Here is a 24463-nt window from a genome sequence, read left to right on the forward strand (position 1 = left end):
GTGATGTAGCAGGACAGTACATCACAGTGATGTAGCAGGACAGTTAAAGGTGTATTCCACCCAAATGGTTAGCAGGACAGTGATGTAGCAGGACTGTACAGTACAGTACAGTGGACAGTGGTAAAATGGCTGCAGGACAGTTAAAGGTGTATTCCACCCAAAGTGTTAAAGGTTATAACCCAAATCGAATGATTTTAAAGGTGTATTCCACCCAAATTGTTTTAAAGGTTATAATACAGTAGCAGTACAGTGGATCACAGTGATGCAACAGTAGCAGGACAGTTAAAGGTGTATTCCACCCAAATGGTTAGCAGGACAGCCCCATCACAATGTGCAGGAGGTGTGTACAGTAGCAGTACAGTAGCAGTACAGTAGGTGTACAGTAGCAGTGCAGTAGGTGTACAGTAGCAGTACAGTAGGTGTACAGTCACAGGACAGTTAAAGGTGTATTCCACCCAAATGGTTAGCAGGACAGTACATCACAGTGATGCAACAGTAGCAGGACAGTTAAAGGTGTATTCCACCCAAATGGTTTTAAAGGTTCTAATACCAAAATGTGTCTTCCCGAATCATTTTAAAGGTGTATTCCACCCAAATGGTTTTAAAGGTTCTAATACCCAAATGTGTCTTCCCGAATCATTTTAAAGGTGTATTCCACCCAAATGGTCTTAAAGGTTCTAATACCCAAATGTGTCTTCCCGAATAATTTTAAAGGTGTATTCCACCCAAATGGTCTTAAAGGTTCTAATACCCAAATGTGTCTTCCCGAATCATTTTAAAGGTGTATTCCACCCAAATGGTTTTAAAGGTTCTAATACCCAAATGTGTCTTCCCGAATCATTTTAAAGGTGTATTCCACCCAAATGGTTTTAAAGGTTCTAATACCCAAATGTGTCTTCCCGAATCATTTTAAAGGTGTATTCCACCCAAATGGTTTTAAAGGTTCTAATACCCAAATGTGTCTTCCCGAACCATTTTAAAGGTGTATTCCACCCAAATGGTTTTAAAGGTTCGAATACCCAATTGTGTTATGGTGTCTTCCCCAAATCCTTTTAAAGCTTATAACCCCAAATCGTTTGAATGAATAAATGAATGAAATGGGACTATGAAGTCTTTATTTGTAACACATGTGAGATGGGCAGCACACACGCATTCCTTTGGGGGGGTTGCCATTGAAATGTCATCTGCGCTTGACCCATCCTGTCATCCTTCATCCTGTCGTGGGTCCGCTCCAATACAATACCTTGCCAATCCAAGTGCTCCTGTTCATCTTCATCAGGGACGTGACAGCATTAGCGATCAGTTCTGCATGTTTTTCCATTCTTTCGTTTTTATTTTTGTATGTGTATTCCCACAAATAGCTTTAAAGGTGTATTCATCCCAAATGTTTCTAAAACTTTATTCCACCCAAAGTTAAAATACTACTTCATGTTCAACTCCTAAAGGTATATATGCTTGAATTACATTCAAGTAATCTCATGACTTCCAGCTGGCTATAATGGAGGCGGTGAGCCCTCTAGTGTTCAAACATAAATAAGACACTATTCTAGACAAAATGAATTCTAATATTCTACACACCGGCGCCTAATTGTGCCTTAAACTAAACACAATTACAAAATATATATATATATCGGAGAAGCTACCGACATAATCAAAACACTCATATGGCCCTTACACTGTGTCTATGTACGTGACTTCTATTTTTACTTCTATTTTTTTTACATGCTATACTATTTTATTTCACTTATCTTTTGTCTAGCACAGTCTCTGGAGCGTAACAGAAAGAAGCATTTTGTATAAAAGTATTCTGTACTTCTGTATGACAACTATTAAAGAAACTTGAACTTGAAACTTGATACATGACATACAGATAGACAGTACTGCTACATCTATACATTTATGACATACCAGATTTGCAAATACAGTACTGTTTGTGATACATGGCAGGCATGTTAGACATCGTTTTGCCTCCTGAGCACAGTGATGTACAGGTGCAGCTCAATAAATTAGAATATCGTGGAAAAGTATATATTTAGCTGTATTGATGCAGTAATTTGTGCAAAAGGAGCCCCAACCGCGTGAATACTTTCGGTAAGCAACAAGCCCTTCCGCGTTGCTCTGATTGGCCGAGCGTGCGCATGCACATGAGCCGCAACAAGCCCCTCAGCCAGGCAGCAATACTAAGGTCCGCTTAATGCAATTTATACAAATGGAAGTATTGATTTCGCCGTAACGAATCATTAAAAAAATATACTGTTAACTTGAATATGTTGTTTCTTTACACATATGTTGGATTATGTAATTGGTTTGTCATGACAAACCAATAAAAAAGACAAACCAATTACATAATCCAACATATGTGTAAAGAAACAACATATTCCAGTAACTTTTTCTGATCAGTTAGGAGTTGTTTAGAAACAGTGTAAATAATAACAATCAAATAGCACACAATTACACTACTACTACAAGCACAACACATAAACAAGCACATCATTTGTGATCAACTGTAATCCTCATTGTGCAGGTGTTCTCAGTGAGCATGGTGAGGTTATGTGCACACATTCAGATTGTCTTGTCCTTTCATGGTGCTGGTCCTCAAAAAAATTGCAGTTACTTTGTTGGGCAAAAAGAGCAATAGACTTAAGCTAAATTCAGGCAGCCAACCACGTCCAATGGCTGCCGATATCCTCCACCCTAAAAAGGTGCAGGATCACAGAGCCTGAAGAAGAGTGGAGCAGGAGACCAAACACACCCAGGACAGGATGACCACAGTCAGCAGATGAGGGATGGAGCAGGAGAGATGAGGAATGAGATAGGACTAAACAGACCAGTAAGTAGTGATTCCGGGCCCCCTGGGAGACATGCCAAGGAAAGAGAAAAAGTAAAGCATTGTTAGTTAGTATTGTGGCTATATGATGCTAATTATGTGAGTTAGTCAACTGGCCTACTAGAAGGCCTTTTATATGAGATCAAGTCAAGTCAAGTCAAGAGTTTTATTTGTCACGGCATACGGATATACAATGAAATGCGGGTGGTCTTGCCCGCAACAATGTGCAATTGGTACAACATATAATAGAATCCAATACAAAAAAATGTGTGCAATAAAATTGTGCAATAACAGGTAGCAGGTAACAATAAATTTGTGCAATAACGGGTAACAGTTAACAGTTAACAGTAGTAGTAATAGTAGTGCAATACACTGTTACTGTTGCTAATACTAATTTAAATTGGCCTTTCCTTTTGGCAATATATTTGGTATTTGGTATGGTCAAATATTCAGTATACTCAAGTCCCATTATGGAATATGGGTTTATTTCTGTGGCCACTACTGATGACCATTTTGTATAATGCGTCATTGACAGCAACATCATGTGAAAATGTGCCCCATTGCATTGGAGCCTGGTGAGAGGATACAACATAGTGCTATGTGTCTAAGTACTAAAGCGATCAGTGAAATCTTGGCCTGTACAGCAATATCAGAACCTGAACCAATCCCAGCTACTCACATAACCTAGTTTTAGGTAGAAGCATAAATGTCATAACCTGGCAGATCTCAAAACAAACTGGTCAGACTACTGCTTGACCTTACTCCTAGAACCCACCTCACCCCTGCCCACTTTGACAACCTAGGATGGCTTAGAGTAGACGACAGAGTACAGCAACTTGCAATGGGCCTGGTCAACAAGATACACTATACGACTAAGGTACCCATGTACATGTCAAAATACTTCCCAAAGGTCAGTGAATACCACGATCACAACACCAGAGGGAGCTCCACAAATCATGTTAAACCCAGATTCGGCTCAAACAAGGGACTAAACACGGTTCGCAATTATGCCACATCGATGTGGAACGCCCTACCCAAAGCTGTAAAGCAGGGGTCAGCAACCTTAGGCACGAGTGCCACCATTGGTACACATTATCTAAACCAACATGGCACACTAGCAAATGTGTAAGAGGAACCTTTTTGGAAATGTTGAGTTACCTCCCCATGCAGTTACCTCTTTCACAGCCATTGGCAGTTGCACAGCCTGTTATTTATGGTACTGTAGGTTGACTGATATACCAGGGATATTTCATGGTCAGAGCCAATGAGAAGGGTCAGTCTGTTGTTGTTTGCCGAACATTGAGTGTTAAACGCCATTTTGAGACCAAACATGAGAACTTTAAAGGATGAGGCAGACAAGGCTGAATGTGTCCAGGTATGGCAAGCAAGCATCTCATAAAGACGGCAGCATTCTCTTATATATTTATGAGAGGAAAATGGTTATTAAAACTATTGCTATGCACGTTGCCTATATGGATGGAATAGAATTACAGATCTGTTGGAGATTTACATTGTGATGTGGTGTCATAATTAACCTTAACATTGATATGGCACACTGGTTAACAAGAACATTTTAAAATGGCACTTCGTATCAAAAAGGTTGCTGATCCCTGCTGTAAAGGAATGTGAATCACTACCCACTTTCAAAACCACTCTCAAAGAGCAACTACGGGAGACTGCAATTCGAAACTGGACCCTGTAAATGTCCTAACCCAACCCCCTCCAATGTACAGTAAATGACCAAGTATGGTTTCGTCAATATTCCAATGTACAGTTTTGCTTGTACAGTTGTACAGTGTACTTAGTATAATAGTAGTAGTAAAGTATAATTTCTGGGTACTTTTTACACCCCTGTTTATGATGAATTGAAAATGGGGGACCCTGATGTAAACAAGACAAACGTCTTTCTCTGGTCTGCATCCCCTTAACAATTGTATGTATTGAGCTGTTTTGATTGATTGATTGAAAACTTTATTAACAGATTGCAGAATGGGTACAATATAGTACAGCTCAATACACACAATTGTTAAGGGGATGCAGACCAGAGAAAGACTTTCGTCTTGTTTACATCAGGGTCCCCCATTTTCAATTCATCAGGACAGACATACATGACATACAGATAGACAGTACTGCTACATCTATGTACTGTACTGTACCCATTCTGCAATCTGTTAATAAAGTTTTCAATCAATCAAGCACAACTACTGTACATAACGTTAAATAGACCGTGGACGACGTACCCCCCCCCCCCCCCCCCCCCCGCCCCCATACACAACCTACAGCATAACTTCCCACAGTAACGTTAACCAAATACTGTGGGCGACGCAGCCCCCCGCCCCCCTCCCACATACAACCTACAGCATAACTTTTATATCAGTATAATACAACTCTCAAAGCCAACGTAGAGTTTGTGCACTACTGTACATTTTAACTAGCACTTACCAGCCTCGGGACTCGGCAGTTCTGTTGTACAATGTGGTAGAAAAGATCGCTCCTGTGAATTGAAAAGCAAGCCCCGCCCCCAGCCTAGTGAATGAGAAAAGCCTGCCCCTAGTGGAGCAGGACAGTCCCTACACAGTACACTACACAAAATGATCACTGTGATCCGCTACATTACTGTGATCCAATGTCCTGACTCCTGCTACATCACTGTCCTGCTACAGTACATCACTGTGATCCACTGTCCTGCTACTGTTGCATCACTGTCCTGCACAGTATGATGAATTGAAAATGGGGGACCCTGATGTAAACAAGACAAACGTCTTTCTCTGGTCTGCATCCCCTTAACAATTGTATGTATTGAGCTGTTTTGATTGATTGATTGAAAACTTTATTAACAGATTGCAGAATGGGTACAATACAGTACAGCTCAATACACACAATTGTTAAGGGGATGCAGACCAGAGAAAGACTTTCGTCTTGTTTACATCAGGGTCCCCATACATGACATACAGATAGACAGTAGGCCTACTGCTACATCTATGTACTGTACTGTACCCATTCTGCAATCTGTTAATAAAGTTTTCAATCAATTCAATCAATCAAACATGTATATATTCCCTCCCCGCCGTATGTATATTTCTCTCCCACCCACCCACCCCCTCCTAATGTACAGTCCCCTCCCCATCATATGTATATACTCTGTCAGGATCTAGGGGTAACAGTACTGTATATTTGAATACCGGTTATGTCACAATTTACAAATGTATCAGTACTAAATACTTATATGTCCCTAATACCCTATGCCATAAATGTCATGTATGTTGTGTATGTCATAAATGTCTATATGAATTGAAAATGGGGGACCCTGATGCAAACAAGACAAACGTCTTTCTCAGGTCTGCATCCCCTTAACAATTGTATGTATTGAGCCGTACTGTATTGTACCCATTCTGCAATCTGTTAAATAAAGTTTTCATTCATTCATTCATTCACAACTCTCAAAGCCAACGTAGAGTAGAAAAGATCGCTCCTGTGAATTAGAAAAGCCAGCCCCACCCCCAGCCTAGTGAATGAGAAAAGCCTGCCCCTAGTGGAGCAGGACAGTCCCTACACAGTACAGTACACAAAATGATCTAACTCCTACTGCCTGAAGTCCACAATCATCTCTTTTGTTCTGCTGACGTTCAGGGAGAGGCAGTTCTCCTGACACCACTGTGACAGGTTCTCTACCTCTTCCAGGTAGGCCCTTTCGTCGTTGGCAGAGATCAGGCCCACCACTACTGTGTCATCAGCAAATTTGATGATGGTGTTGTTGTTCCGCTGTGCTACGCAGTCATGTGTGTACAGGGAGTAGAGGAGGGGGCTCAGAACACAGCCCTGGGGGGCCCCTATGTTGAGCGTGATGGATGAGGAGGTGCAGTTGCCTGCTCTTACCACCTGGGGTCTGCCCGTCAGGAAGTCCAAGACCCACTGGCAGAGGTCATAGTTCAAGCCCAGGTCCCTGAGCTTGGCTATGAGTTTGGAGGGGACTATGGTATTGAATGCTGAGCTGTAGTCGATGAACAGCATTCTCACATAGTTCCCCTGCCTCTTGTCCAGGTGTGATGCTGCTGTGTGCAGCACATGGGCTATGGCGTCCTCCGTGGACCTGTTGGGGCGATATGCAAATTGCAGAGGGTCCAGGTTGATGGGGAGGGAGGAACAGATGTAGCCCTTCACTAGCTTCTCAAAGCACTTCATGGCTATGGAGGTGAGGGCTACAGGGCGGTAGTCGTTGAGGCAAGCGGGCGTAGATTTTTTGGGTACAGGGATGATGGTGGACTTCTTCAGACAGGTGGGGATGACAGCCTGTTCCAAGGACAGGTTGAAGATGTCAGTGAATACCGGGGCCAGTTGGTCGGCACAGACTTTTAGGACGCGGCCGGGGATGCCGGTCCGGTCCTGCTGCCTTCCTGATATTCACTTTTTTAAAGATCCGTCTCACCTCATGCTCTGTTACCCTGAACACTGAGTCTCCATCAGCAGACCCCCCCCCCCCCCCCATTGCCGTGGTTTGTAGGCTGGTGTTTTTATTCACAGCCTCAAACCTTGCATAGAAGGAATTGAGATAATTTGCTAAGGAGATGTCACTGTTCAGTTTGAGGGAGGTGCCTTTGTAATCTGTCATTGTTCTGAGGCCCTGCCACATGCCTCTAGAGTCAGCTTGTTCAAACTGAAGTTCAACTTTATCCCTGTAACGCCGTTTTGCCTCTATTACTGCTCTCCTGACGTTGTATCTTGCCATCTTGTGTTCTTCCATGTTGCCTGTCACCAGCCCAGTGTTGTATGCTGATGTGCGCACTTTCAGAGCCTCACGGACGGATTTGTCTACCCAGGGCTTTTGATTTGGGTAGATTTTAATTGTGGTGGAGGGGATTGTTTCTTCTACCAGAGTACAGACATAGTCAAGCACCGTTTCAGTGTATTCGTTAATATTGGCTGTGTTATCACGGAATACACTCCAGTCTGTGCAATCAAGTGCAGCTTGGAGTGACTCCTCTGACGTCACGGTCCAACGCTTAACCTCTCGCGAGACCACCGGCGTTCCGCTTGAGACTTTGTTTATACTTTGGCAAAAGAAAAATGGCGGCGTGATCGGACTTACCGAATGGACTAAGAGCCTGTGACTTGTACCCATTCTTAAATTGCGAGTATACATGGTCTAATATGTTCTCGCCTCTGGTGGGACAGGTCACATGCTGATAGAAATTTGGCAACACCTTTTTAAGACGCGCGCTGTTGAAATCGCCCAGAACCACAATGGCAGCGTCAACGTTTGCTGTCTGGAGTTTGTTTACCTCGTCGTGAAGTTTTGAAAGTGTGGTCCCAGTGCTCGCGTGTGGTGGAATATACACTCCGATGAGTATGATGGACGTCAGCTCTCTCGGAAGAAAGAAGGGTCGACATTTGATCGCGATAAACTCCAGGTCTGGGGAGCAGTGGTTAGACAATTCCTTTGCGTTGCCTATATCGCACCACTCCTTGTTTATCATGAAGGCAATGCCGCCTCCCTTCGTCCTTAGTGACTCCGCCGTCCAGTCTTTGCGGAGGACAAAGAAGTGGTCTGCCGGTTCTATTGCATGATTCGGGACATCAGGAGACAGCCAAGTTTCTGTGAAACAGAGTACATTAAAGTCCCGAATGTCCCTCTGGAATTGGATCCGTGCTCTGATGTCGTCCAGTTTATTTCCTATCGATTGCACATTGGCCAACAATATGCTGGGCAATGTGGTTCTGTGTCGTTTGGACCTCAGTCTGTTCCGGACCCCGGCTCTCTTCCCACGTCGTCGCGGCCTTTCCTGGCTTTGGCCATGGCCACAACAAAGGATCTCAGCGGGCCACTGCTGCTGTTCTGCAATCCGATCCAGAGAGCAATCCAATCGGTAAGTTTTCCTTAATCCAATGTCAATGATTGACTGACGGTCATACACATATAATGCACCAACAGTAGGTGCAAATAAAACTCTTAATACTATAAAAATTCACAAAAGAAAGCACAGTCTCGCCGGAGCGATCAGAGAGGCAGCCGTTCGTTGCGGCGCCATTTTACATAGGAGAGGAGAGAGAGAGGAGAGAGAGAGAGAGAGGGAGAAGAGAGGAGAGAGAGAGGAGAGAGGAGAGAGGAGAGAGAGAGAGAAAGAGGGAGAGAGGGAGAGAGAGAGGGAGAGGGAGAGAGAGAGAAATACGTTCAAGTTAACATGCCATGTGTAGGAAAATAAACAGCTGCCGCAGCCTACCTGAGATCCCTGGCACTGTTTTGCTTACTTGGTCCCTTTAAGCTGCACACCGGAGCATCTTTTAATCCAGCTGTTTGCTGTTCTCTGATATTTTCGGACATTTCGTTGATGCGTCGCTCGACACTTCGAGCTGACATGGGGATATCTTTTATCCTTGATTTGATTGTCTCTTTGTTTGGCAAGCCTTCAACATAAGTACACACAGCACGGTCCTTCTGACACACAAACCCGTAGTAGTCTGTCCACGAGGGCTGGAATGCCCGAATTTCTTTTGCTTTAACTTTCTTAGCTGGCGGGGTTGCCATCATGACAGAATGCGACCGCAGCACTGTGTGATATACCTGTGAACTGCGCGAGGCCAGCTGACTGCTGGGATGTACCATGTATTAGCTGTCATAGGGGTGTGCAAACCAATCAACTTACAAAAAAGAGCCTGTTGGAGGATTTCAACAAGATAAATGTGACAACAGTGCAAAATATTTCACTATAATATTTCAATGCGAAGTATTAACAGCAGTCCTGATCAACTGGATCACTGGGGCACAGCTGATCAACACTGGGGCACGTGCCCCAGTGATAGTGTTGTAAATACGCTGATGCTTACATTCGGGATATAAGATGTGCAAATGGGTAAAACACAAAGACATTTGACACATGTAGGCCTACCTTGTATTTCCTCAAAGAGAACAGACAATGAGGAAGGGGAAGAGAGGGGATTTTAAAGGGGATCCTGCAGGAAATTTGGTTAATGGCGAGCCACCCCAGAACTGTGTCGGTGGAGCCGAATCGTGTATTTAATGGATTGGTTCGGTTGAAACGGCCAATTAAAACTAAAAGTTAATACAAAAAAAACGTAGCTTTCAGGGTCCTGCATGCGGGCCGCCACGCACTCGCGTGCACGTCACAGCACTTTGCCCTTGTCTGCCGGCTCCGGGCAGAATTTTTTGCTGTGCCATCAATATATAGTTGGAAGGTTTCATTTGCCGCCTTTCGATCGTCACCGCACTCCACCTATTGCGTGCTTCCAGTCTCGAGTTACAAGACGAAACATCCAACGAGCGTCATTTGACAAACCATTCGGACAAGTGACCACGTCCGGTTTGGCCGGGTCCTGAACGGACCATTCACCGCTGATGGCGAAAATGATTGACCACCTTTGTTGCCAATTAAATTCTGGAGCCAACGGTATATTACATGAGGGCAAATTCCTACAATAAACAAATAGAAGAAAACGAAGAAGAAGTTTGTTTGGAGAATTCCTCATTCGCCATCCATTTCAATGAGCGGTACGCCATTTTGGATGAATTATTACAGATACAAGGATTACAAAAACATCTGTAAAACACAAATTTACATTATATTCAAGAATGTATTTTCATTATACAGCACAAGTATAATACAACATCCAACCAGAGTGCAAATGTAACAGTAAAGTGCAATAGTAACATACAATTCACAGGTGAATAAAACTGGGTATAAAAGATATAAATACTACTGAGTAATTATGTGTAGAAGGGTGGATTATCCCTGCTTATGGGAGTAGTGATACACAGCCACCTGGTAGCAGGATACAATAGAGTTGGATCTATCTGTAACCCCGTCTTTGGCCCGGAACGTCGTTCTGGAGGGCGTGCAGCAGGAGCGGATGGGGCCCAGGATTTACTAGGTCTTCCTCGCCTTCCAAGGCGGTCAGCAGTAGCTCCCCACACACTCTCACTTCCCCCAGTACCTCCGTCAGCCCTCCCACACCCGGTGACTGTCAGTTCAATAGTTATATTGGGCTTCCCTTTAAGCAGTACCCTTCCTTGACCACCTGTATAGACCCTCAATGAATATGCTGTGAATGGGGTGGAAGGGTTAAATAATTATACCAGTCACAAGTATTTACCCGGTCACAAGGTTAGCATATGATCAGAAATAGACACACACACCGTGCTCCCATTTACATCTACTTTATATATAAGCTTGGTCAGTTATCAGTTACAAGTTGTACTTTATGTGGTTCATATGGCATGTATTCATAAACGGCACCGGGTGCTCTCACTTGTATTGTAAGGGAACACTATTCCCATCCTAGGCACCTCGTGCTCAATACATTAATAATAACCCCGCTTGGATTAGGGGAGACCCAGGCACAAAGTAAGTAGTTCAATGGGAATTCAAGAACGTCACAGTAATACACCAATACAAAAGAAACCATTTAAATGTGGGCCCACGTTACCAAATAAAACCTACTCTAAAGCCGGCTTATAATGTTTGGGGTACCCCTAGACACTGGTCATTAGCGTTCGCTCGAATGGATATTGTTGTGGGCACACGAGGTACCGTTGTACTTAGCCAAGATGGCGGACCCACTCTCATCACCTCTCGTCTGGGTGACAAGATGGCGTCGGGCGATCCCGCGAGCACAGCCAGCGGGCTGGGGTAAACAGCATGGGCAGTGGTGAAACTGGAGGAGCGTGCTGTGTTGTGGCGACCTCTGCTGGTGGGGAGAGGTGTCCTCTGCAGCGTCGGAGAGACGTCCACTGCGGGCTGCTGTCTGATGCTGGCGCGCTCTAAACTGTTTGGCTACCTTAAACACAGCTAAACTGTGGGTCTTAGTGCACCCTCCTGCTATCGTCTGTACTACTAACGCAACGTGGCTGTATGCACCACCGGTCTTCAGCGCCGCGCGCCCGGTAGTATACTGGAGTCAATATAGCCGTTAGCAGCATGCTAATACACCGCACACACTGCTACTATAACACGTTATCTATGGACGTTGGTCCTTCTTTCCGTATCGCTTACTCACACACTTCACTATCACTTGTACTTCTAGGATAACACGTTATCTAGCAAGTACTCTCTATCACCCGTCGCTCTCCAACGGGGCTCTTCAACATCACTCTTCCAACGGGGCTCTTCCTGAGCACATGCCCGTTGTGACTGTTCATGTCCGAGTTCACTGTCGAAGAGAACTTCCTGGTGCTCCGCCCTCCAGGTAATCATCTCTTGCTCGTTGCTTCTCTCTCCTCTGCTCCACCTGCCACCACTGCCACCACTGCCCCCTGCTGGCAACCGCAACTGATCCCACTATAGGACCACTCCAGAAAGGGAGAAAGATGCTTCAATGTTATGTTAGTGATCCATATCGAAGCCGGAGAAAGAGTAGCACCTTGCATCATTAGTAGTCCGGGCGAGATATCAAAAGGAACACTGTTTATCACACTTTATACACACAGGGGAAGTAACAGTTAGTCAGCACTTCTGAATACTTAGCAGAATATTCAGGATGCTACATATGTGTTTTTTTTTGGGCCACCACCGCGGTCCTCTCCTGGCTGTTAGTGAACCTATCCAGGCTGTTAGTGACCGTCGCCTGGCTGTTCAGCATCGCCTGGACCGTGTTACCAAGTTGTGGTATAAAAGTATTTCCCACCAAAAACATTTATAGACCTCAGGGAATGTATTCCCACTGTCAGAAATATTGTGTCTGTTACTATGCTTGAGTAAATTGTAATGAACAAAAATGCAGCATCTTCTTGAGATCAAGTGTAAGATCTAAGCAAATTAATAAAGGGCAGATGATTTACAGGGTTTTTTGTAGATACAGTACTGAATTTTGCCATCCGGACACATGCAATTTTAAATATGAATATGCTAGTTTCCAACGGATAGGAGAGATACACACACGCGGCGCAAATGCAGCTTCACAGGCAGCCGGTGATGAGGAGGAGGAAGAGCTGCTGATTTTAATCGGCAGGAGAGAGAGAGAGCTCAAAGCCGTATATAATATAATAGCCCCGTGGTGCGGTCGGAGGCATCTCAAACTACCTGTGTTGTATTAAATTAATTGATTGATGTTTAACTTTGTCCCTGTGTGTGTCCAGTCTTTTCGACTAGCAAACGTCTGTATTTAACGTTACCTCAGGATACCACTGTAATTGTAGCAAACGTTGTCTGTATTTAACGTTACCTCAGGATACCACTGTCTATTTTATTTAGTTGGTTAGCTATTTGGCTAATGTTGATAGCATAGCATCAACGCTAGTTTGCTGGCTAGTGGCTACAGCTCAACACGAGCCATGGCAATACTATTTACTAAATGATAGAGGCTTTTTAATCGTCAAGGTAAGAGAGGATTTGTCATGATCAACTGAAGGTGTATGCTATGGAACAGTATGTGCTTGGCTACTACTTGGGTTTTCAGAAAAAGGCCAGCTATGTGATGCTAATCTCTAGCTAGTATCGTGTATTGCATCACAGTAGCCTCCTGATCAAGCTCAATAGCTTCTGTAACACGAACGCAACCACTCTGATGCCATTGTTGTTTAATAATAACTCCCGGTGTTTAATAAACACTGGACATATGAGACATATATGTATCATGTTTTTTTTTTGTTGGTTGGGTTTGCATGTGAATTAAGGGAGATGTCAATCTGTTGTTGACGGTGGTAGTGCAGGCACAGTACATTTAGCTGTAAAAGCCTGATCAAGCTCAATAGCTTCTGTAACACGAACGCAACTACTCTGTACATGCCATTGTTGTTGTGATGTTTGGCTGAGTTTGCACATGCGGGTTAAGGGAGAGGTGGGCTATTGCGTCATCGGTTCAGGAGAAGACACATATCGCTTGTAAAGATGGTGATGCAAGGGGGGCATCTTCAGAATTGCGCACTCTGAGAGCCGGTCTCAGAAAGTAGCGTCTTCAGGCTGCCAGAACGCAGTTCCGTGTGGATGAAAGGTACATACGATCAAATACTTTGCCTGATACGACCGAAATCGGTTTAGTGTGCTCATGGCCTTAATGGTGTGGGAGGAAACCAGAGTACCTGGAGGAAACCCACACGAACACACGAACACAGGGAGAACATGCAAACTCCACACAGAAAGGCCCCCTGCTGGGATTCGAACCCAGGACCTTCTTGCTGTGAGGCAGCAGTGCTTTCCACTGAGCTACCATGCCGCCGACAATATAGAATAATTAGGCCTATAAATTACCTTATTATGGCCAAGTCATACACCTATGGATCGGGCCAAATCTCCTCTTTTCAATAGAAAAGTTAAATCTGGATTTAGTACCACCAGGCGCCCGTTACAGGGCAGCAAATACCGTGAATAAAAACGTTTTTATAATGTCCAAAGCTCCGCTTGTCATCAGATTGAGACGCGTTTATTTTTTACTAGATGGTAAAGAAACAAACTACATTGAATGGCAATAACGTTATTTTCTCACGTCTAATTCATCCACTGGTTTCCGCTGTGATGCGCTGAGATATTTATGAACTCATATTTCGATTAATAACACTTACGATTTATTTTTTTTGTGAACACATTTTTATTTTCAATTTTTTTTACATGACATAAAACTAGACACACAAACATTCAAAGTAAAAATCCACAATAAATCATAGGACTATGATAGTCCAGTATTTAAATCAAAATAAATGTAGATTAAAGGATATATACATAATATATGTCGTTTTATAAGCCTATAGCTTTTTTCGTGCTGATTTGAGAGGGTCCAGCTGCAGAGCCGGAGAGCAACGCTCTCAGGGCCAAGATAGCACTTATACTATTTTGAGAGAGACAGCAGAGAGACAGACAGCAGAGAGACAAACAGACAGACACTGTTCCACAGTGTGTGTGTGTGTGTGTGTGTGTGTGTGTGTGTGTGTGTGTGTGTGTGTGTGTGTGTGTGTGTGTGTGTGTGTGTGTGTGTGTGTGTGTGTGTGTGTGTGTGTGTGTGTGTGTGTGTGTGTGTGTGTGTGTGTGTGTGTGTGTGTGTGTGTGTGCGTGTGTGTGTGTGTGTGTGCGTGCGTGCGTGTGTGTGACTACTAGTCTCCTAGTAGAGACTCAGCCCCCCCCCCCCCCCCCTCTGGACCACCTCCTAGTAGAGACCCCCCCCCCCCCTCTGGACCACCTCCTAGTAGAGACACCCCCCCCCCCCCTCTGGACCACCTCCTAGTAGAGACCCCCCCCCCCCCTCTGGACCACCTCCTAGTAGAGACCCCCCCCCACTGGACCACCTCCTAGTAGAGACTTCTCTAGGAAGAAGACGAAGATGAGGATTAATGACTTGACTTGGTTACAGCCGTGTACTGCAGTGAAAGGGTTAAGTTTTGTTTGTGGTGGTTGCAATTCCCCCTCCTCCTCGCAGCCGGTCGTACAGTCTCTACTAGGAGGTGGTCCAGAGGGGGGGGGGGGGGGGGGGAGTCTCTACCACACACACACACACACACACACACACACACACACACACACACACACACTGGAACAGTGTCTATCTGTCTGTCTGTCTGTCTCTCTGCTGTCTCTCTCAAAATAGTATAAGTGCTATCTTGACCCTGAGAGCGTTGCTCTCCGGCTCTGCAGCTGGACCCTTCTCAAATAAGCACGGAAAAGCTTTTAAGCTTATAGCTCCAATTTGGGTCCCAAATTGCGGTACAAATGAAGGAGGTGTCTTGGGTAGTGGACTCTAGTTAATATTATGTTCTCTCTGCAATTAGACTGCCCCTCATTCATTCATTCATCCCTATCTGATGCTATCTCTGAAAACAGTTCCTGCGAGCGCAGTCAGTGCACCCGATAACGCTATATATAAACCATGCTGCATTCATTCGGAGAGAAAGACCTATTCCAAATGCTATATTTATAGGGTTTGACAATAATTACACTACTGTCACTATTTTATAATGGACTATAATGAATTACGGGCCATACAGAACACGCCAGTGTTGAAACGAATGCACGAAAGCTTATTTCCGCATTGAAACTAATGCATGCAACTGAGGAGCGCATATGCCGTCCGTCTGCAGTAATGATATTCTACCACCGGGCGTCAGCTACGCATGCTCCGAGCTGTGCGTAGATATAAGCACAAAGTCAAGCACAAGTTCAAATTGATAAGTCCCACACTTTGCTTAGAAATGATCGTACGCACGGGTTAAGCACATATCTGTGCGTACGCAACGTTGATAAATGAGGGCCCTGGAGTCCCACAGTCTGCAGTAAACGCCCACTAGGTGGCACCAGATGATAAATAATACTTGTATAATAAATGTCTCTATAATAATAACAATAATAATAATTTTGTTAGGAAGGGCGTTGGATAATTCTCCACACATCATTTGTTTGCATTTTTTTTATCCACTTTTTCTCCTCCTGTTTTTCTGTATTTTCCTCCCATCCCAATTTAGTCGTTATGCCAATTCCCCCCTCCCTGAAGCCCTGAAGTCTATCACATGCTTCCTCCGATACATAGGAGACAGCCAGCAGCCTCTTTTCACCTGACAGTGCGGACTCTCATTGGTGAAGTGTAACGCGTGGGAGGTCACACTACCTTCACCATTTCCCTCCCTCGCTGTGCAGGTGCCCTGACCGACCTGTAGGATTCGCTGTTTACAACGACCTGATTACCACCCACCGGCTTCCCATCCCGCTGACACCGCCAATTGTGTCAGTATGACGGCCGGCCAAGCCGGAGGCACCGCTGACAGCCGGATTCGATACCAGTGTCTCTGCGATGGTAGACAGACGCTTAGTCCACTGTGCTACCCGGCCGCCTGCATTTTATTTATCTAAAAGGGGACATAATTTTTTTTCAACCACTTCCTTGAATGTCAAAATCTTTATAAAACTTTAAGCATCTCTTTCTTCCCTTGTATTTAACATGGTGCTTTTGGTGGGTGTGGCACGCGTCAATTTTAAATGCATTATTTCTTCCCTCCATGGCTATTTGTTCCCTGCCCACGCCCAAGAGTATACAGTTACAAACCGGGCAGTACAGGTAGGCAGTGTTCCTGGCTCCAAAAAGCACAGCTAACTGACAACCCTTGTGGCTTCCTGGTCATGATTTCTACTACTTTTCTACTTTCTTGACTTTGTGTGTGAGCACAGTGGTGTCTGTGTTTATTATTATTTCATGAAATTGGGGCCATATCTTCATTTTACATATATTTTCATTATGTCAAAGATTATGATTTGAAACGCTCTAAAAAAAAGTTAGTCATATAGGGTACCTCCCATATCCCTAGCGTCACTTTTCAACCCATCCACTTCCATGTTAATAAAACCGCAATGAAACCGCCATAAAACCGCAAGTCTAATTTCTTTTTTTTTTATCTCTAATCTCTAATTTTCACATCATATATAGATAAATAAACAGAATAATTACACCAGGCATTAAAAAAAAACAATACATACCTTTTAGTAATAGATTAGTACTAACCGGTGCTTACTAACGCTTACTAACGGCTATTTCTGACCGCTATTTCTGACCGAAATAGTCAACCTTTCTTTTTTATAATGGCAGATTCTTATTCACAGGAATTTTGTCCATTTTTCACAAGCTGTAATATGGTGTCTAAAATTTATAGAAATATGATGAATATGGATATGAATATGATTTTTTTCAATAAAAACAGACTTGGTATCAAACAAACACAAATATAAGTGGTTACAATTCGGAAATATTTGTAATTTGTTACAGATATCTTGAGATTGGGCTATTAATGTTAATCATGTTTTTTTTTTTTTTTTTTAATAGTAAACAGTTAAAATTATATGGCTTTAAACATGATGTATCATTTCATCTCTTAAGCCCAGTGAGTGTCAAAATCCTTAGGAAGCCACAAGGGTTAAAGCTAATTCATCCCACTGTGACATCGTAAAGGGATAATACATTCTGAACAGCTTGTTTAGATTTCAAACCCTGGCCAAACAACAAGGAGTACTTATGTACATTTTGCCCAGAGCCTGAATATAATTAGACAAAGCCATACAAAGACTAGACAAAACCTATTTTCCATAATATGTCCCTTTTAATTGAACCAATATATAATATTATATATAAACATACAACTACTTACTACATTACAACCGTTTACTAAGCTCTCAATATAACGATCCATTTGCATTTACAACATTCCCCTTGCTAAAATGCAGTACCTTTGATTCTATATAACAGCTATTGTAATTGCTTGAGTCATAAAACTACAGGCTATCAACGCAATATTGGGAAAACAAAAAAAGTTCATTCTACATTATCCAATTTTATACGTATGTATTCAATCATCACATCCTTTCTGAAATGGCTAAACAGTTCAATTACCATACAGTGTTACTACAAGTCACTGTGTTTCTATTTAAAGGACCATACCAGTGGTACTACATGTCACTGTCTGTTTTCTACATCAGCCACATAGTTTACATAAACCTTGACCGTTTTTAGCAAAATTGCTTTAATTTATCATGTTTGTTTATGTCTTGTCTATATTCAATAAACGTTACAAAATCTACCTGAAAATCTGTGTCAACGTTAGCTAAAACTCACTGTATCATTAAAAAACATCTTCAAGCCAAGCTCAACTTGATTCTGTTGTGATTTATAGCTCAGAGGGCAGAAGCAAAGTATAATGGAGGTCAACAATTGGCAAAACATTTACAAAAAAGAGAGCATATACATTTTCACAAGCTTCCCAGTTCACTCTGACCCCGTCCAAAACTCCAACCATGGGACTCTGTAAGTTGAGGTGATCAATGCAATCATTTGAATTAAGGTAATACAGTAATTCTAGATATGACAAACAACTTGGATTTTCAAAAGGATGAATTTCCTATACTGTACCTTTCAAGACTTGTAGTGTTTTGACACACTGTTTCAACATGAAAGGCAGTGAATGACATTTAAATATGTAGACTGAGATCTAATAGTATACACTCTATACACTTATGTACACATTTGTTGAAGATGAAGGCAATCTATGCTAATTAGACTGGTATGGTCCTTTAAGTACAATGTTAAGAGACAGTACGAGAAAATCTAATTTAATCTATTGTGGTGTCAAGAAAATCAAATCTCCCTCAACTTCACATATATTATATATATATTATGATGGATGCATGTATTGAAGTTGCAATTGCAATACATGTGTGACTTTCAAATATTGAGAAGCTTCAATTTCCCTCTGAAATGATTATCTGTACATTTCAGTACAATAGTACAACACTTTTCACAATGTAAAAAGTCAAAAGTGTATGTCTCCTAAAATAGACCCTTCTCTTTCTTAATATTCTGTTGTTTCCAGACTGGCATGGAGTAGAAGTCAAGTCGAGATACACCCATAACCAGAGAGAATTCCTCGCTGGAGAGATGGTCCTGCAGAGAAGATAGAGATTATATATATCACATACTGTTGCAATATATATCATATATATATATACATATGATCCTGTAGAGAGGACAGAGATATATAATATATATCACAATATATATAAAGATGATCTTGCCAAGAGGAGAGACATATATACTGCATATACTGTAACAATATACAGTATATCAATATACAATAATATATATAAAGTTGATCCTGCAGAGAGAGACATATAATATATAGCACATATAATGTAACTATATATCATATATATAAAGGTGATCCTGCAAAGAGGATAGAGATATCACTGTGAGTCAAGCTTCTAAAGCACATATACTGTAACAATACTGCACATCACATTCAAAGCCCTCAACAACCTAAATGGATTGAAATATCATGTTCATACTGGACAAGATACTTTCACTTTCACATATTCACATACATATAATTTTTGGAACTGTCATAAATCAAAAGATCTGTTTCACTCATAAACAAACCTATCACAGCCCCAGAATACAACAAATACTATTTAAAATCCATAATAATCTGTTGTTTCGTGTTAGTCCCGGTACTACAATTACCAGAGAATGAATCAAATATGGAATCAACTAGAACATTTTAATATTTCTCCATTACTATCTTAAATTTTTGGTGATGAGGCTACCGGTTTGTTTACGTCTGGATCATAGACTTTAAGGGAAAGACATTGATTCCTGGGTCACCTCCTTCCTGGATGGGTCAACTCCATCCGGCAAGTCATCTGACAGGCGGTTGACCAGCTTGTCAGCAGGGAAGGTATGCAAGCCAGAAGGAGACAGCATTCCCATGTCAGCGGTGCTCTGTGTGGAAGTCTTTGTCCTGTCCTGTAAGCAGGAGAGGCAGGAAGGATCCATGAGGTCAAACTAAAGGAAATGCAGTCTTGAGGCTTTCAGGGCCAAAATAAGAGATATTTTGTAAGAGACAGTTGAGACTCACAAAAGTGATTTTGATGATGTCAGTGGCATCTCCAAGCTCAGATTTCAACTCCTGATAGGATTTGCCTCCCTGGTGAAATAAAACATTGTTTTACAATTAGTAAAAAGAAATACATAGTGTCAAAAAATAAAGAAATACAATAGTGTGGGCGGCTGGGTGGCGCAGCGGACATTGTGCTCGTCACCAACACAAGAGACACCGGGTTCGACTCTGGCTGTCGGCGTTGCCTCCGGCTTGGGCCGGCCGTCATACTAACTCAATTGGCAGAGTTAGCGGGTGGAAGTCGATGGGTGGTAATCTGGACGTTGTGGACAGCGACTCCTACAGGTCGGTTGGGGGACGCCTGCACAGCAGAGACAGGAAAATGGCGGGGGTAGTGTGAGCCTCCCACACGTTACACCTCGCCAAATGAGAGTCCGCGCTGGCAGGTGAAAAGATGTGACAGGCTGCCTCCACATGTATCAGAGGGGACACGTGATGCAAGGCTTCTATCCTCCCTACAACCGACCAGTGGTGGGCATATGCGAGCAACGTTCAAGACAGGGGAGGGGAGAATTGGCATGGCTAAATTGGGATGGGAGAAAAATAGAAAAAAAATAGGAGAAAAAGTGGATACAAAAAAAATACAATAGTGTAAAAAATGCAAAGTAATCCAGGTTTGGGTGTATGTATGTAAAGATATCTTGGGTACATGTGTATGTGTGTAAAGATACCTTGGGTACGTGTGTATGTGTGTAAAGATACATTAGGTACCGTATGTGTGTAAAGATACCTTGGGTATGTGTGTAAATATACCTTGGTATGTGTGTAAAGATACCTTGGGTATGTGTGTATGTGTGTAAATATACCTTGGGTATGTGTGTAAAGATACCTTGGGTATGTGTGTATGTGTGTAAATATACCCTGGGTATGTGTGTAAAGACATCTTGGGTATGTGTGTATGTGTATATAAAGATACATTAGGTATGTATGTAAAGATACCTTGGGTATGTGTATAAAGATACATTAGGTATGTGTGTAAATATACCTTAGGTATGTGTGTATGTGTATAAATATACCTTGGGTATGTGTGTATGTGTATAAATATACCTTGGGTATGTGTGTATGTGTATAAATATACCTTGGGTATGTGTGTAAAGATACCTTAGGTATGTGTGTATGTGTATAAAATACCTTGGGTATGTGTGTATGTGTATAAATATACCTTGGGTATGTGTGTAAAGATACCTTAAGTATGTTGAACCTGCTTCGTAGTATAGGCCCCTGATCAGCATAATCTGATCAGAACTCCCTGACAGGTTATTGGGGCATGTACATTTATATCAGCATATAACACATATCTGAATATACCCCACTATTATATGGTCATATTGGGGTTATTGGGGTATATTTATTCTCTAGCAACATACACTCCACTTCTGGTGATCCCAGGCGTGGAACCAGCCGGTGAAGGTGGGGGGCTCAAAGCCCTGTTTGACCATGGCAATGGTGGTCTCAGCGTCTCGTCCTCCAGGGTGGAGGTGCAGGTACTCTTGTGCCGTGGTAACCGCTGCATCCTTTTCCACTTGATTGGCTCCCTTTCCAATCCACAGGAACACCTGTACAGGATAGAGGGGAGGAGATCCATTTTTGTAGCAGAGTAGCCATGTAGCCCGAAGTCTTGTGAGCCTCTGGTAGCAACATTTCTCTTCAGCTGACCAGTAGGTGTTTCTTCTCCCATACGAGTTCAAGTTTAGATGAGTTACAGTTTGTGCTGTGACCTGGACAGCCTTCTCCACTGTGGGAGGTCAAAGTGGGGCATAGCCCTACCTAAAGCCTTGTAAGCTTACGCTGCAATACAAAAAATAATAAAAGACCACCTTAGCAGGGATTTCATCTGGGTTTAAGACTCTTCATGCCAATTTCAACATATTGTAAGTCTAATCATTTTGCTTGTTTCAAGAAGTATTTGCTGTATCTCATGGCTGTAGCATTGTAGAACCAGGTTAACTGTGTCCTGGCTGTAGCATTGTAGAACCAGGTTAACTGTGTCCTGGCTGTAGTAGCACTTTTTAATTACTGAATAGAGAGCCTATTAGGATGCTAGATCCTAATGTGAACCAGGTTAACTGTGTCCTGGCTGTAGCATTGTAGAACCAGGTTAACTGTGTCCTGGCTGTAGTAGAACCAGGTTAACTGTGTCCTGGCTGTTGTAGAACCAGGTTAACTGTGTCCTGGCTGTAGTAGAACCAGGTTAACTGTGTCCTGGCTTTAACAACAAAATAACCTTGATCAGGGCCAGCATTACTCATGATGGAAATAAAGTTGATTGCGGCAAACCGTGCAATGTAACCATGAGAAGTTTCACATGCATCACATTAGATGTACTCTGCAAAACTGTCTCAGAATGTAACTCCTCCACCTCAGACATTGACCCTATACCTACAGCTTTCTTCAAACGGGTATTTAATAGTGTTTCAAGCCCTGTGCTAGATATCATAAACACTTCCCTTAGGACTGGTATTTTCCCGGATGCCTTTAAAACAGCAGTTGTAAAGCCATTACTAAAAAAACCTAACTTGGATAGTAATGAAATGGCAAATTATCGTCCAATATCCAACCTACCATTCATTAGTAAAGTACTTGAAAAGATAGTTTCAGTTCAAATAAATTCCTTTCTTGAAGAAAACAACATCTTAGAAGAATTTCAGTCAGGATTCAGAAAATATCATAGCACTGAAACTGCCCTCACCAAAATAATCAGTGACCTCAGACTAAACTCTGACGAGAATAAGATCTCCATCCTTATCCTGTTAGATCTCAGTGCAGCATTTGATACAATCGATCACGATATTCTAATCGATCGTCTTGAAAACCATGTCGGTTTCTCAGACCATGTGCTAGGCTTGTTTAAAACATACATCAGAGGGAGGAAATTCTATGTTAAACTAGGAGATCACATGTCTGATATATACGACAACAACTATGGAGTTGCACAAGGGAGTTGCTTAGGTCCTTTACTCTTCTCCCTTTACATGTTACCGCTGGGTGATATCATCAGAGAACATAATGTAGATTTCCATAGCTATGCGGATGATACACAACTGTACATATCTGCTGAACCAAATGATACAGCGATTAGCTCCATTACAGACTGCTTACTGGCAATAAATAAATGGATGAGTAAGAACTTCCTGAAACTAAACGAGAACAAAACTGAAATTCTAATTATCGGCTCCAAAACTAAAAAAGAAACATTAATAAATAACCTGGGGGGACTAACCCCTTGGATAAAATCTGAGGTCACTAGTCTTGGGGTTGTCATAGATTCAGAACTGAACTTCAATTCTCATATTAGCAAAGTGACGAAAACATCGTTCTTCCATCTCAGAAATATAGCAAAAGTACGACCATTTATTAATCAGAACGATGCTGAGAAGCTAATTCATGCATTCATATCTAGCCGGTTAGACTACTGTAATGCACTTTTCACAGGTCTCCCTAAGAAAACCACAGAGAGGCTTCAGCTAATCCAAAACTCTGCAGCCCAACTGCTAACTAGAACCAAAAGGAGAGAGCACATTAGTCCAGTCTTAGCCGCTTTACACTGGCTTCCTGTAACATTTAGAATTGACTTTAAGGTCCTTCTCCTTACATACAAAGCTCTAAATGGACAGGGACCTAGCTACATCGCCAACACTCTAATAAATTACACACCAGCAAGAACACTGCGATCATCAGCTGCTGGACTACTAGAGGCTCCCAGAAGCAGTCAAAAGAGGATCGGTAATGCAGCCTTTATCAACTATGCCCCAAAACTATGGAACAAACTACCCCAAAACATCAGGGAAGCCAACTCGCTAGACATCTTTAAAAGACAGCTTAAAACTCTTTGCTCAGGCATTTCACTGATAGATATCTGCTACCACCTAGTGGCAAGAGGAAACATCAGGGATATCCTGACACAACTTGTATTTATTCTTACCCTGCCTACTCTTTTACACTGCCTATCAAATTCATGTGTTGGTTATTGCACTTTTTACTTCTTACTGATGACTATTTTTAAACTGAATCATTTTAAACTATTCTTATTATTTGCAATGCTCGCTCATGCCTGTATTTTTATTTAATTTTTTATTTTTTTTTATGTCCGTCGGTTAGTGCTGTAGCATTGTAGTAGAACCAGGTTAACTGTGTCCTGGCTGTAGTAGTAGAACCAGGTTAACTGTGTCCTGGCTGTAGCATTGTAGAACCAGGTTAACTGTGTCCTGGCTGTAGCATTGTAGAACCAGGTTAACTGTGTCCTGGCTGTAGTAGCATTGTAGAACCAG

General features: G+C 42.5%; 1 protein-coding gene across 1 annotated transcript in view; it reads right to left on the reverse strand.

Moving 5' to 3' along the window:
• Positions 1-19061: 19061 nt before the first annotated feature.
• Positions 19062-24463, reverse strand: part of vil1 (villin 1) — a gene marked incomplete at its 5' end in the record, with an annotated part of 115901 nt that continues 110499 nt past the window's right edge. Inside the window, 4 exons of the mRNA XM_084314580.1 lie at positions 19062-19183; positions 19901-20041; positions 20154-20222; positions 21563-21751. Coding sequence (XP_084170706.1) covers positions 19070-19183; positions 19901-20041; positions 20154-20222; positions 21563-21751 — 513 coding nt within the window. The 3' untranslated portion in view covers positions 19062-19069. The remainder of the gene's footprint in view (positions 19184-19900; positions 20042-20153; positions 20223-21562; positions 21752-24463) is intronic.

The sequence above is a fragment of the Notolepis coatsorum genome, assembly GCF_963971535.1.
Source record: "Notolepis coatsorum genome assembly, chromosome: 5".
Taxonomy (NCBI): domain Eukaryota; kingdom Metazoa; phylum Chordata; class Actinopteri; order Aulopiformes; family Paralepididae; genus Notolepis; species Notolepis coatsorum.